Raw genomic sequence first — 13,433 nt, forward strand, 5'->3', positions numbered from 1 at the left:
ATATATATATATATATATATATGTGTGTGTGTGTGTGTGTGTGCGTATGTGTATGTGAATAATGTAATAAAATCGATGCATAACATTATATGTGCATGAGATGTTTAATTAAAAAATTTGAGAATATAATTTTAGACAATATTTAAATCTCAAATACACAAATAATTTCGTATTCATTTCATTAATTCATATTTATATATTTCACAATCTTTTATCTGCAATATAAATAAAAAAATTTTTGTGGAAGTAAACATTTAACAGGCTCAATTTAAATCGAATTCAGCATCTATTTCTGGCTCTTCCCAGTTGTAACATGGGTGGCTTGTTATTCTAGTGCGGAAGGGACGCCAACGCTGCTCTCTGCCAACTTTGCGCACGGAGTTATGTCCTCGCGGGCAAATACTACGCATAACTTCGCCACGAGTATCTGGCCTTACTCGCAACTACTACTCGAATGCTGCGGCATATCCTGCGGTGCGGATAATATTGAGTTATACTTGACAATGCATACAGCTTCCTCTGTTATCAATAAGCGAAAATTGTTACGTTAACGCGTTTGAAGGAACAATAGTTGGTTCTATATTAATATTTTCAAAATACAGTTATTGTTACTTTTGTAACTATTTACGAAAGTAAATGTTAATAAGTGTAGATAGAGATTATAACTTAATAAAGAACTTAATAAATAACGTAATAGGGAATAATTTAATTAAGAAAACGTATGAAGAATACAAAAGATTTAAAGAAATATGTAAAGAATTACCAAATATTATTATACATATTATATATGTAATAAAAAATATATTAAGAAAAAAATATTTGACTACCGACAAAATCAGGAATTAATGGATATGTAATAAAAATGATTAATTAACTAATATATAAAAAATATTAATAAATTTGCGTTTTAGAGTAATCATATATAATTATTCTGATAAGATATTTATATTAGGAATATATATATATTCCTATACGTCTATCTTTTATAAATTTTCTATATAACACAAATGAGTGAAGACAGCTATTATATATCAGTATTATATAAAGTATTGATATCTAACAATATCTTTGGTAAATTTTTTACAATTTTAATTCAAATAAACATTTGTATTGATCATTTCTCGGTCTATCTTCATTTAATATAATTTTCATTTAATATAAATTTTAATGAATTCTTGCATCACGGAAAGTTTGCAAGTTATTGCTCTCATAAATAATCTTTTATATCAGTCATAAAATAATGATGCTTCTCTTTTCTTCCAGATATAACTATCCCGTAATAATAATACTAAAATTGGGTGCGCAAATTTGTGCTGAGCGAATCCATGCAATAATATTTCACGTTTGAAAGCACCGTATGCTTTTCCAATACCTGGCTGGTTTGTTTTCCTGTTTGCCTACACAAAACTCAGCGCTATTTTCACATTTCAATCTATTCGACTGTAGAAAAGTCGTTACACGAGTGCAATCGACTGTTCTCGTAAGCAAAACATTTTTGTATTTTCGCGTTTTACCCGCGAAGAAGCATGTTCCTCATACTTCATGTGCGTGGCATTTGCGAAGTTAGACATTTCCGTATAGATTCCTAAAAAAAACTGAAGCCGAAAATTTTATTCATATATCAACGCAATATATGTCAATTCATTAGTTTTATCTGTCAAACAATATTTAACTAAAAAAATTAAATGCAAATGAAAATAAGTTGAGTATAGGTAAGACTTTGAATAACTGAGATTGCTGAAAAAAATGAAACAAATCCCGTTTTTAAATATTATGATCAATTATAAAAATATAGTTTTATTATTTAATAAAATAAAGTTTCTGATTGTGCAAATTTAAATATTACTTTGCAATATAAAATTATTTCAATTATATTAAATGTCAATCATCGTTAATATTTTTGCTCATTGAAGCATAGCATCTAATAAATTTTAAACTGTTTAAATATTATGTGTTAGTATCTTGTGTATTGTGTGTGTGTGTGTGTGTGTGTGTGTGTGTGTGTGTGTGTGTGTGTGTGTGTGATGTGTGTGATTAGTTAATAATCTAAGCGATTTGCAAAGCGTTACTTAGTGCCAGCAGCGATGCGAGTAATGCGACGATCGATCGACGAAAGTTTTTCGAAAAGATCGTATCACATTTGTTTTGCTCGGTCTCTACTGTATACCGCAAATTTATTGGAAATCAAGTTCTCTTTAGACCTCAGGCGTTTGGCGAACTTTAGATTGTGCGATTCGTGTGTCGAAGATGCGGTTTACCACCATCGATTCGAAACTCGTGCACAACTGTGGTACCGTATCAAAGTGGTTTTCGAGCCCGTCAATCCGTTATCCTTCCTTCGACATAATGGTGTTAAATATCAAACGAATGTTGTATCAGAGTTAACGTTCTGCGAATTTCGCTATCGCGTGAGCACTTTTTTGGGGATTTCAAGTGAAAAAAGTATCTACGCGCTGTATCGACATTTTTAGACAGAATTTTATGGCGCCCGTATGAATATTGATTAGAGAGAACTGTATCACTACGCAAATTGAATTCAATCGTTGTGGATAACAGATTTGAATTTTGATGTTTTTTATGAAAAAAAAACTGTCCAAAGAAACACATATGTAGTTGAAAACTCGTTGGACGTCACGCAAAAATACACAAAGAGATTTTATTTCGCCGTATCTGAAAAGACTCGGTGAAATGTGTGTGTATGTGTATAAAGGGTGTACTCGCCATTGCACGTTATGGAAAACAGATCGACTTCCCGTCAATAAACCGCCGCATTCTAATCTACTTTCAATACCAGTACTCGCGCAAAATTTGGATTTATTTTAATTAACGTCAATTCCCAGTCAATCACATGTAAAAAGCAAATTATTATGCACATCAACTAGAACGGTGTGTACAGCTAAAAATATTTTAATTAGCGCACGTTAGTACTCTGAAACAGGTTCGATTATCGGCTATTGCTGCTGATTGCTAGAATGGAAAGAGAAAAATCGCATAGAAACGATCGACCAATTCCGAAACGGAATAAATTCGTGGCTGTAATTCGGTAATCGTTTGACTGGAAAGCGATTAAAGCTAACGCTATAGGGTTTATAACGATCGGTAGCATTCGGTAACGCACGTATCTACGTAATGCAGTCCTGACTGTGAACTGCAGACACTTATTAGCAATTAATTAGCAGCGGCAAACGAGATTGGATTATCAAAAAAAAAAAAAAATTACACAAATATACATACAATACGAAATATAAAAAAAAATACGAGAAAGAAACAAAAACAGAGAAAGTATAAAATGGAGGATAAATAGAAAAAGAAAAGGGAAAAAAGAAAGAAAACTTTTATGATCACGCCTTTGTATATCGCGCGTGACAGCACGCAGTAAAACGTAGCGAGATTAGTATTAAACTGGAGCTCATGGTAAAATACAGAAAGAAAAAAACAACATCTACGAATCCACCGCTAACCATGACTTTATTGAACCGTGAGGTAGGATTATTAACGTTTCTCGTTGTAGAAGTTTCTATGAATATTCATTAGTAACTATGTTACGAGAGATATGATAAAATTATTTTACGAATACAAATTAATTTTTTAAATGATTTTTATTTAATATTTTTCTGTATTATTTAAGAATAAATGAATAAAATAAATGTAGTATATATATATACTACATTTATATACGTACTATATAATTATAAAAAATATCGTTAATAATATATAAAATAAACATATATTTTTATAGTAATATCAAAGAAAGAATATTTATTTTGAATAAAACACATCACTTATCGATTAATATATGTGTTTCATTAATCATTTTAAAAAGAATATTAGCAACATTGAACTTTTACTGGAATTGTTTAATTATTGCATCTCAATGAAATTGTATTTCAATACAAATAGAGACAATCGCTAAACATAAAATATGCGGTTTTACTATATAAATATTCGCATGTTGGAATAACACCGAAATTACCAAAGGAACGAACGATACTCACAATCAGCGAAAAAGTTTTGAACTGTTGATTTACGTAGATTCTAGCGAAGCTATCGAAAGTGCAAAGCGCTTCAAACTCTAGAATGGAGAAATAGCAACGCGAAATATTTCCAATCTCAAAGCTTGAAGTTTCATGCTCAAAGTTCTCGCATTGAGTTATCTTGCCCCCAATGTCTGATCCTTTCCTATGTCCACCATCCTTTACACTCGCGTACAAATTGCACCCTTCGCAGCCACGCTGTGCTCGTATGTATGAATCCTCTGCCAGGGAAATAACAAACTTCCCGGACTCGAGACTGAAAAGTTTGCGACTTTTTTTTTGTTCCCGGTTCTCTTTGTTTCTTGATCACGTGTCTCACTCCTCTGACCGCTTCATTCTTTGTCCATCGCGTAATTCCATGAGCTATAAAAAATTATCTTTCGTAAAAAACTTGATATCAATATAACCTTCAATAATACAGAACTATTGTACAGATATGAACAATGGAATATTTAATTAGATAACAGTAAAATTAATAAAAGCTTTACATCAATTTGTGGTATACCATGATCAGGTATCAAATTTCACAAATAAATGTATTCGTAAGAAGCTTTTTAATTAAGTAAATTACAATATAAAAATTTCAGCAATAAAAATAAAACTATTTATTTACTATCAAGTTATTAAAATTGATTAAATTATTTATGCAACATGTTATCTCTTATTTCTTTAGGCAATTATGATTAAATATATTATTAATTATTTCAATATACTATAAAATAATTAAAATAATTAATAATAACAATACTTGTTATTATTTTTATACTGCTGAGTATAAAGTACAATGTTTTCTTTATTATTGTGTTTTCTTTATTATATATATGATAATATAAAAGTCATAAAAAAGAATGAGAAAGCGTGATAATAACTTTGAAAAAAATATTAATAAAAATCTCTCATAACAATTCACAACTCTGTTTCTCATATCCAGTCATATCCAGAGTACCTCAAATCTCTTTGCCCGCATGCCAGATTCCTATCTCCAACATGTTAGTCTCATACATAATTTACTCCGTATCATACCAGTGATCTGCAAAATTAACTTAACACGAGCTCACTGCGCCAACTCGGAAATGCGCGAGAAATATTTACGGATCCGGGGCGAGAGTATCTGCCGAAACGACCATATCGGTTACGAACGCCACAATCTAGGGAGCTGTAATTCGGCGCGCATATCCAGGTATCAAAATATATCGTGGTAAAAGGAAGAGAAAAAAAAAAAGGAGGCGGAACAGACTAAAAGGAAGGTTCCATGCGAACAGATTCCTCCATTCTTTTGTCTTGATGTTTTCTCGCAGGACTATTGCGCTGCACGAGAAAATCTGCGGTCGATGCTTTTCCGGATTGCGTCTGAACCCCATCCATTTGCGCCGGTCATCGATTTTCCTCCGCGACAGGAATAGCGCGAAAATCACATCCGCTTTTTTCCCAGGGAGCTAAAGATCGCTCCTACGAAAATACATGCCGTTAGTCGCCGTTAATCCACTCACCAATTTCATTGTATTATCACGAGCGCTGCGTCGAGTAATTTATTCGCGGAATTGCACGCGCGCGCTGACATTTTTTTATCATATTGGAATCGTATAACATAACATCCGCGTGACGGATCAGCGTGACATATCCTCGTGACAAGTGTCGCAGTTTTGATGGGAATATTGCCACTGACGCGCCTTGCTTACATGTGTAATGCTTGACTGTCGCAAATCACGCTAGCAACGCTCGCTTGGACGCGTCGAAAAATTGCAATTGTGACAAGAATCCATCGCGCTCTAAAATATGCACCGGTATTTTTGACAGCAAAGAAAACGTATGGAAATTATCCCATAATTTTTGCTTATTTAAATTGTCACATGAATATTGGAATTGGATCCAAAATTTGTATAATTAACTTTTATAATTTATATAATAAATTTTTATAATTATATAACAATGCAATTAGAATTTAAGACATGAAAGTGAAGACTCAATAATTTATGCATAATAGTATAAATAAATTACACATGATGTAGTAAATAATATATATTAAATAATATTAATTATGTAAGTACGTAAGTTTAATTTAAATATTATTTATTAAGTGAGTACTACGCGTCCATATTAAATACATTTTTTTCCTATGACGGATAATGACGACGTTTAAAGAATATATTTCCGCCACTTTACATACTTCACCAAGGTTTTACACCTAATCGCCGATGCTCTCTGGCGAGATTCAACGCTCCAAAAGCATACGAATCATTTCTCTGACCATTGGCCGCCATCTTCACCTCGCTTCTATCCCTAGAGAAATTTCCATGAAATATTGCGTTCAGTCACGTAACATGAATTGCGACCGTGGAATTTTCGATTCACTTGCCTTATGTTCGCACATTTGCTCCTGAATTTCCACTTACATGCATCCGCTCAATCTGAAAAATTATGATTGAAAAATCTGAAAAAATCAAATATCATTTTGAAGAGAAAGATTTCTTCAAGTACGAAGATACGATATTTAATATATATCTTATGTATGCTGTACACATCGAGCGTATCAAATACATTTTTAAAAGTACTTCATTAAATGGACCCTAGTCTCACACAAACGTAATACATAATTCTATAAGGGAGACATATGGTAGAAATTTTGCAAATTTCCGTTTCTTTCATGCCGTATAAATTCTCGACGTGTTAAAATGCATGCCGCCGTTCGGGCGGAACGACGTCTTTGGAAGAACATCTCGAAGTAATTTTTCTTTCCAACAGCGAGTCCCAACGAAATGGCTCTGGCGAAGCTGGTTGCGGGAAGATCGAGAGTCTCCGATTGTTTTTTTAGAATTTTTTGAATTCACCCGTAGTGGCAGACAAAGAGAGAGAGAGAGAGAGAGAGAGAGAGAGAGAGAGAGAGAGAGAGTCGCCACCGTGCAATTTCGAACGTTACGATGTCCCCCGGGAAGTGAAGCTACAAAGTAATTTTTCCCTCGCTTCTCTCTCTCTCTCTCTCTCTCTCTCTCTCGCTCGCGCGTAGAATATTCCTGGTGAAACTTAAAAGTGCCGCGAAACCCAGTTTGCCTCGCATGACCCCTTTTGAAGCTCGCCTATGTAGTTCAAGCACTTGAATAACGAATGTAACGATGTTCCTCGTTCATAACGTACAGCGTTCTACGACGTTGTGCATAGATACTACTCGTGTAACCTAAACCACGCTTTCAATATCATATCGTACGTTCGCAATTGTTCTGAGAAATTCATGTGCGAACATCAGTGCGCAAAGTTAAAACCTTCTTTACGCCAGGAAGATCATTAGAATTCGGGTTGCAACTTAAATCGACTGCGGCTTTTTTATGGGCAAACGATCGATCGCCAAATTGATGTGTTAATTATGAAACGAGCAATATCGTGGCTCCGAATACGAGCACGGAATATCGAATCGACCACCCAATTTAACCCTTTGCAGTCCCTCATTCGGTGGGTTAGGATCAAATTATCAATTCATACGAAATAGTGGAACAAGAGCCACAAGAATTTTTAAAATAATTTTTATCACCAAAATATTAATCGAGTGGAAATAATTATGATAAATAATAATATTTATTTAATAATTTAATAATTTAATAATATTTAATAATTTACGTAATAATTTATTTTTTAATCAATTCTAATCATAGACAGATGTATCTATGTATTTATCTATCATGATACACGTAAAAATAACAAAAATTGTCAAAATAACAAAATACTATCTTTTTAATAAAATTCAGTGATTTGTACCGTGAAAGCAATAAACAAAATCGACTGACCTAGTAAATAACTCCATAGATTAAATCTTCGAAAATATCGATGCATGCATCCACTGAGCACATTCAATGGCCTCGACTGTACTCTTTTAATATGGTCTTTTATTACAGTTGACATTTTGGATGCAAGCCAATTTAAGATTTTCTCTGCTATTCTTGCCGCCTCTTTTTCCAACCTCCTTCTGTACTTCCGCTTTTATACTCAAGAATATTAACGATTTATAAGCTCTATAAGCTCATATGTAGATCAGAATGTATATATTTTCCAATTTTTTAAAATAAAAATGCATAAGTATTGCTTAAGTACTGCTTAATGCAAAATTTTGATTTCTGATTTTGATGATAGCTATTCAAGTTCCTCTCAAATAACTCTCAATGATAAATATTTCAGTAAACTGTACTGTTTTGCATTTATACATATTATAAATCGTATATTATTATCTCTTCAAATGCCTACCAATATTATTATTTAAAAAATATACACTTCTAGAAAAAAAAATAAAATAATCTGAAGTTTTTTTAAATAATTTCAAAAATCTTTATATTGTTACATTCTAATCTTCTCATTGTCTATACATATACTTTGAAGTATAACATTAATCGAACTCGACGATATAATCTAAAAAATAAAGACTGGATAAAATTATTTATACTAATTATTTATCATAGAAGAAGCCGGATTGAGCACGAGATTATGAAAATTTATTTCAAAAGCGGAAACCAATATCGACTCATAGTTAATGGTGAAAGCTAAGCGTGACGCATGCAACGAATGTAACGTTACTATTCAGTGCAACTGAATAGATTCAGTTCAATATCAATCGTCTATAGAAGCGAACGATCGTATAATCGTCGTTCGAACCAGTAGGTGTAGGGTTTCAACAATATCGTTCACATGGCACTAAATCACTTCCTATTCATTAATCATCAAACGTTACGTCAGTGAATTTATATCTCATTTCGGTACATTTTGCCTGCTCTATTAAATTCATGTAGTGTACGAAAATAAAAATCCTCATTTCAATAATGACATTATATTATTACTTTACATGGACAATCAATTGATATTTAAACGAAATTTTTAAAGTAAAATTGAAATTCTGAAATTGTCTTCCTGTAAAAAAATATTTTAATAACAAATAAAATTTTTTTTAATAAATAAACTATAATTTGCATATAAATTTTGCATATAAATTTTCGATTTATCTAAAAATCAAATTATTTTTCTACAAAAAAAGACAAAAATTTTGTTTCAATTTATTTTATTACAAAAATTCTTGATAATTATCGATTTGGAAAATAATATTGTTTACATAATACGCTTCACTTTGATGAAACTATTCAACTATTCAACTATTTAATAATGTCGTAAAATATTTTTAAAATATGACGTGATAAGCCGCAAATTCCGTAATGATTATTGCCAACTAAAGTTAGCTTCGTGCAAATATTTCTGTAAGACCATCGGAAGTTCAAACAACGCCGAGGCTTTCAGAACCCCCAGCCGGTGCAGAAAGCGACGTGTATGGCCAGCCGAGTATGAACGAACCGCATTCCCGCGGTCAACGAGTAGTACGGGTCGTCGTTTGGTCGGGCAGTGGATATAGTTAAACGACATTGCTCAGCACTCAAGTAATTCTCGTTCTTTTGTACACGACTAGCACCGAGCTGAGCTAATCCCTCTTGTACACGAATCTCTTGGTTCTTGGCAGCAGATATTTTCCGGTACAATTGAACCTTTTATGTACTTTTGATTTGACCTATTCGATCCCGTTGCGTAAAATTCAGAAATATAAAAGTAGTAATGAGCAAAAAAGCTTATAATATGTTTATCTTCCTTAAAAATTGACGAATTCCATTCAGTGATAATTTTATCAAAAATTAATGTTTCATGACAGATTATACATATAAATTCTCAATGTTGCATGATAAATAAATTGTTTCTATAATCAATCATCAGTTGAGAAAGAAAAAACCATCAATCATTTTTCCAAAGAATTTACGTCGAAGGCAAGCGTGTTTTCTCTTTCAACAATCTCGTAAACAGAATAATGCACGGAACAAAGGATATGCTTTATCTACATGACTCTTTCATATAATCATACAATATAGGAAAGTACCACGGTTCGTTCTATACTGGTAAAGATTATTTGCGGCAAAGATTAAACTCCAGCCATCGTATACGATTTTCCTCCATATTCGCAAGTTACCTTGCTGGCAAAGGCGAAGGCCTTAGAAAGTGAGCAACGAGAGCTTTGATACCTTGCTTGAGAAATAATTCACTGTTTCGTTCTCGTAAATTTCAAATCTCGGCGACAGGCAAACATCCACCGGCATCGCTTGGATGAGCAAGGCTTAATAATTTATAATCTCTGTCAAAGCTGCACATCTCTTTCTCGAAAATACCACTCGTTTCTGAGGTCATCGCCCTCAAAGAGTACAAGGTGCGGAAACAATGGGCGAGCTATGTACACTACTATTACTATCTTCTTCTCGTGTTGCTTCCCTTTCGGTCTATCTTCATTACGCGAGGTAATCCCGCGAGAACAATACTCTCGCGTATGCTATACTAAATACATGTATAAAAAAAACTTCTATAGCTTAGTTAATCGTTTTGTGTTATCATTGAAGTTTGTTTTTCCGCTGAACAATTCATTTAACAAATTGCTCCAAAAAAGCCTCTTTGATTCTGATAACAATACGTGACTATATATAGGATTTACACTCGAAAAGCTTATTTTTGCACAATGTCCAAAGTCATATGCTACATAATAGTTTCGAAAATAATAAAAATGCAATATTTATAATATACTTCGTTACAACTAGTTAATAATTTAGTGACTAGTATTATGTCATCATATTTTCTAAGAAGCAATTGCACTTCTGATTAATTGTATTTTAACTAAAGTTTACAATTTATATACATTTTGTCGATAAAAAAACTTATCCATACCTTGCATTTAATCTTTCTACAAATTATTGCCTTTATTTTTTAAATACAATTAGAATATATAAAGAAGATTATCTATTGCAGAGTGGCGGCCAGAGTGGTGTATGGATAGTAAGCGTGATTATACTGTCGATTGGCACCTGGGTGAGCAGAGTCGGGCCACGTCCAGCAGATGGAGAGCTCGCGCTTCTGACATCGCCGCGTGAGCGATTGGAAACCGTTCGACAGGTTCTTTCTGAGGTGCCTTTGATCGACGGCCACAATGACCTACCATGGAACATCCGCAATTTCCTTCACAACCAGTTGGCGGAGTTCGATTTCGACAGGGATCTACGTCAAGTCGCGCCTTGGAGCAAAAGCGCTTGGAGTCAGACCGATCTGGTCAGATTGCGACAAGGCATGGTCGGCGGTCAGGTAATTGCAAAAGGATATCAAAATAAAATAATAAATAATAATTGAATTTAGTCTTGATAATATTCTTCGATAGAAATTTTGGAGTTAATATTTTTTAGACAAAACTTTAATTAGATTATTAATCTTTATTGGTAATTATTTACCCTCCCTCTCCAAAAAAAAATATTCTGCTAATAAACAGGGAATTTCTCTTAGCATTTCCTCTAAATAGAAAATCTTACATGAATCAGGCGTGTGTATTTGTAACACGTATCATCTATAAAAATGAGGACATAGAGCTAGGATCAAAAATAAATTCCTCTATATATTATAAAAATTTCTATTATAATAACTCGAATAATCTTTTAAAATAATCTATAAAAATTTCTATTATAATAACTCGAATAATCTTTTAAAATAAGAGAATATACAAGATATTAGTGGCACGCTTATTTGTTAGAAGTTTGTCATTTACGTACTACGCGTGCATGTCAGCACATGCGAAACATTCTAGCATTAAGAGGATTGCAATCCTAAATCCAGCGCTTTATGGTTATATGAAATTCCTTTACTTTGTAGAGTATCTTCTTGAGGTCATATATAAATGGAAAATCTTCTGATATTAACACAGCAGCACTAAATGGCAGAATATTTTTTTCTGGATGTTATAATCAGAATTGAAATGTATAGTTAAGTGTATTTTTAACTTTACATCCAAGATATTACTCTCTCCTGATATGTCCTAATCTTTCTTGATATTTAACCTGTACAAAAACCAAATTGCATTATTATGTATTGTAATATAATAAGCAATCTAGACTCGGATATTTCGCGGAAATCGTACTAGAGATGACTAGACGAGTTTCAGGTGTCGACGATATTATGAGCATGACGGATTGAATGCATCGATTATCGTCGCATGCAAGCACTCAGGAGCTCGTTAGGTCTGAATGATGCGAGCATTAAGCGCGTATCATGCTTGCGCGCATATACATATATTGTAGAAATGATCTAAAGGAAAATAGATATTGTATATCAAGAATAATGAATAAGATTTATAATAATTTTGTTGAATCTTTTTGCTTGTCATGTCAGTGAAATTTAAAATAAAAACATTATGTTTGTTCTAGCTCAAGAATAATGAGGAAAAAATGTCATTTTAATAAAATGCAATAATTATGCGAGGAATTATATGAATTCGTAAGATAAAATAATGTTTTTAAATGCAAACAACATTGCGAATTCCAACATTCTTTTTTTATAAAGCGAAGAAAAAAATTGCATAACTACAACCGGAAATTACATTCTTTTGCATATTTATGACATTATTGTGTATAGGTATGCAACATATATTGTAAAATATTATATTATTAAAATATAATATTATATTATTATAATATAGAAATATTTTGACACCTTAATTAATCTGTTATTTTTTTCGGTAAATGTAAATTGAAATATATGTTTTAATTAAAAATATATTTCTCCCTAAGAAAATAAAAAGGATATAAAAAGTATGTCATATTTTTCACGCTTTTCTTGAGATTTTTTCGCATTTCTCTTTAAATATACGAGAGAAATATAGTCGTTTTCAACTACCTGCGCAATCTTTTCCGACAATTATATATAATAATTTTTTTTTCTAGTTTTGGGCTGCTTACGTACCGTGTGAATCTCAACATCTTAACGCGGTTCAGCTGACTCTGGAACAGGTAGACCTCATTAAGAGGCTCATAGAAAAATATTCCCAACATTTGCAGTTCGCTGCATCGTCGAGGGGTAAGTGCAGCTAACCGTAATGCGAGACGTAGAATGCTCGAAAATAATATACTGCGATCGACAGAGTGATACAACTGTATTCAACTATATTTCTAACTTCTAGAGATTTTGGAGGCTCACGGGAGGGGCAGAATAGCTTCTCTGATTGGAGTGGAGGGTGGGCATAGTCTAGGAAGTAGTTTAGCCGTTTTAAGAACACTTTATCAGCTGGGTGTACGGTACCTTACACTAACACACACTTGCAACACTCCATGGGCGAAAAGTTCGTCGGTGGAAGACGACGATGAAGATGGTAAATTAGAGCAAGTTTGGAATAAACATCTTCTTCAGAATGAACAGAACTGAAACTTGCGAATTTAATCTCATAAAGATTCATGAATCTACAAGTATAGTTAAAAAATTAAATTGCAATAAAAATTTTAAATAAAATATCTTTGATCAACTTTTTTTCTGAAATTGTAGTCATTTTTTAAAAAAATTATATATAATTATGTATAATATTAA

The 13,433-nt window shown here is 32.6% G+C and overlaps 1 protein-coding gene across 1 annotated transcript in view; it reads left to right on the forward strand.

The window, feature by feature from the left end:
- Positions 1 to 13,433, forward strand: part of LOC108686498 (dipeptidase 1-like) — a 22,838-nt gene that overhangs the window by 6,808 nt on the left and 2,597 nt on the right. The window contains exons 2-4 of the mRNA XM_018191837.1: positions 10,842 to 11,171; positions 12,797 to 12,929; positions 13,033 to 13,221. Of these exons, the coding sequence (XP_018047326.1) occupies positions 10,842 to 11,171; positions 12,797 to 12,929; positions 13,033 to 13,221 (652 nt within the window). The remainder of the gene's footprint in view (positions 1 to 10,841; positions 11,172 to 12,796; positions 12,930 to 13,032; positions 13,222 to 13,433) is intronic.

The sequence above is a fragment of the Atta colombica genome, unplaced genomic scaffold (genome assembly GCF_001594045.1).
Source record: "Atta colombica isolate Treedump-2 unplaced genomic scaffold, Acol1.0 scaffold187, whole genome shotgun sequence".
NCBI classification, from domain to species: domain Eukaryota; kingdom Metazoa; phylum Arthropoda; class Insecta; order Hymenoptera; family Formicidae; genus Atta; species Atta colombica.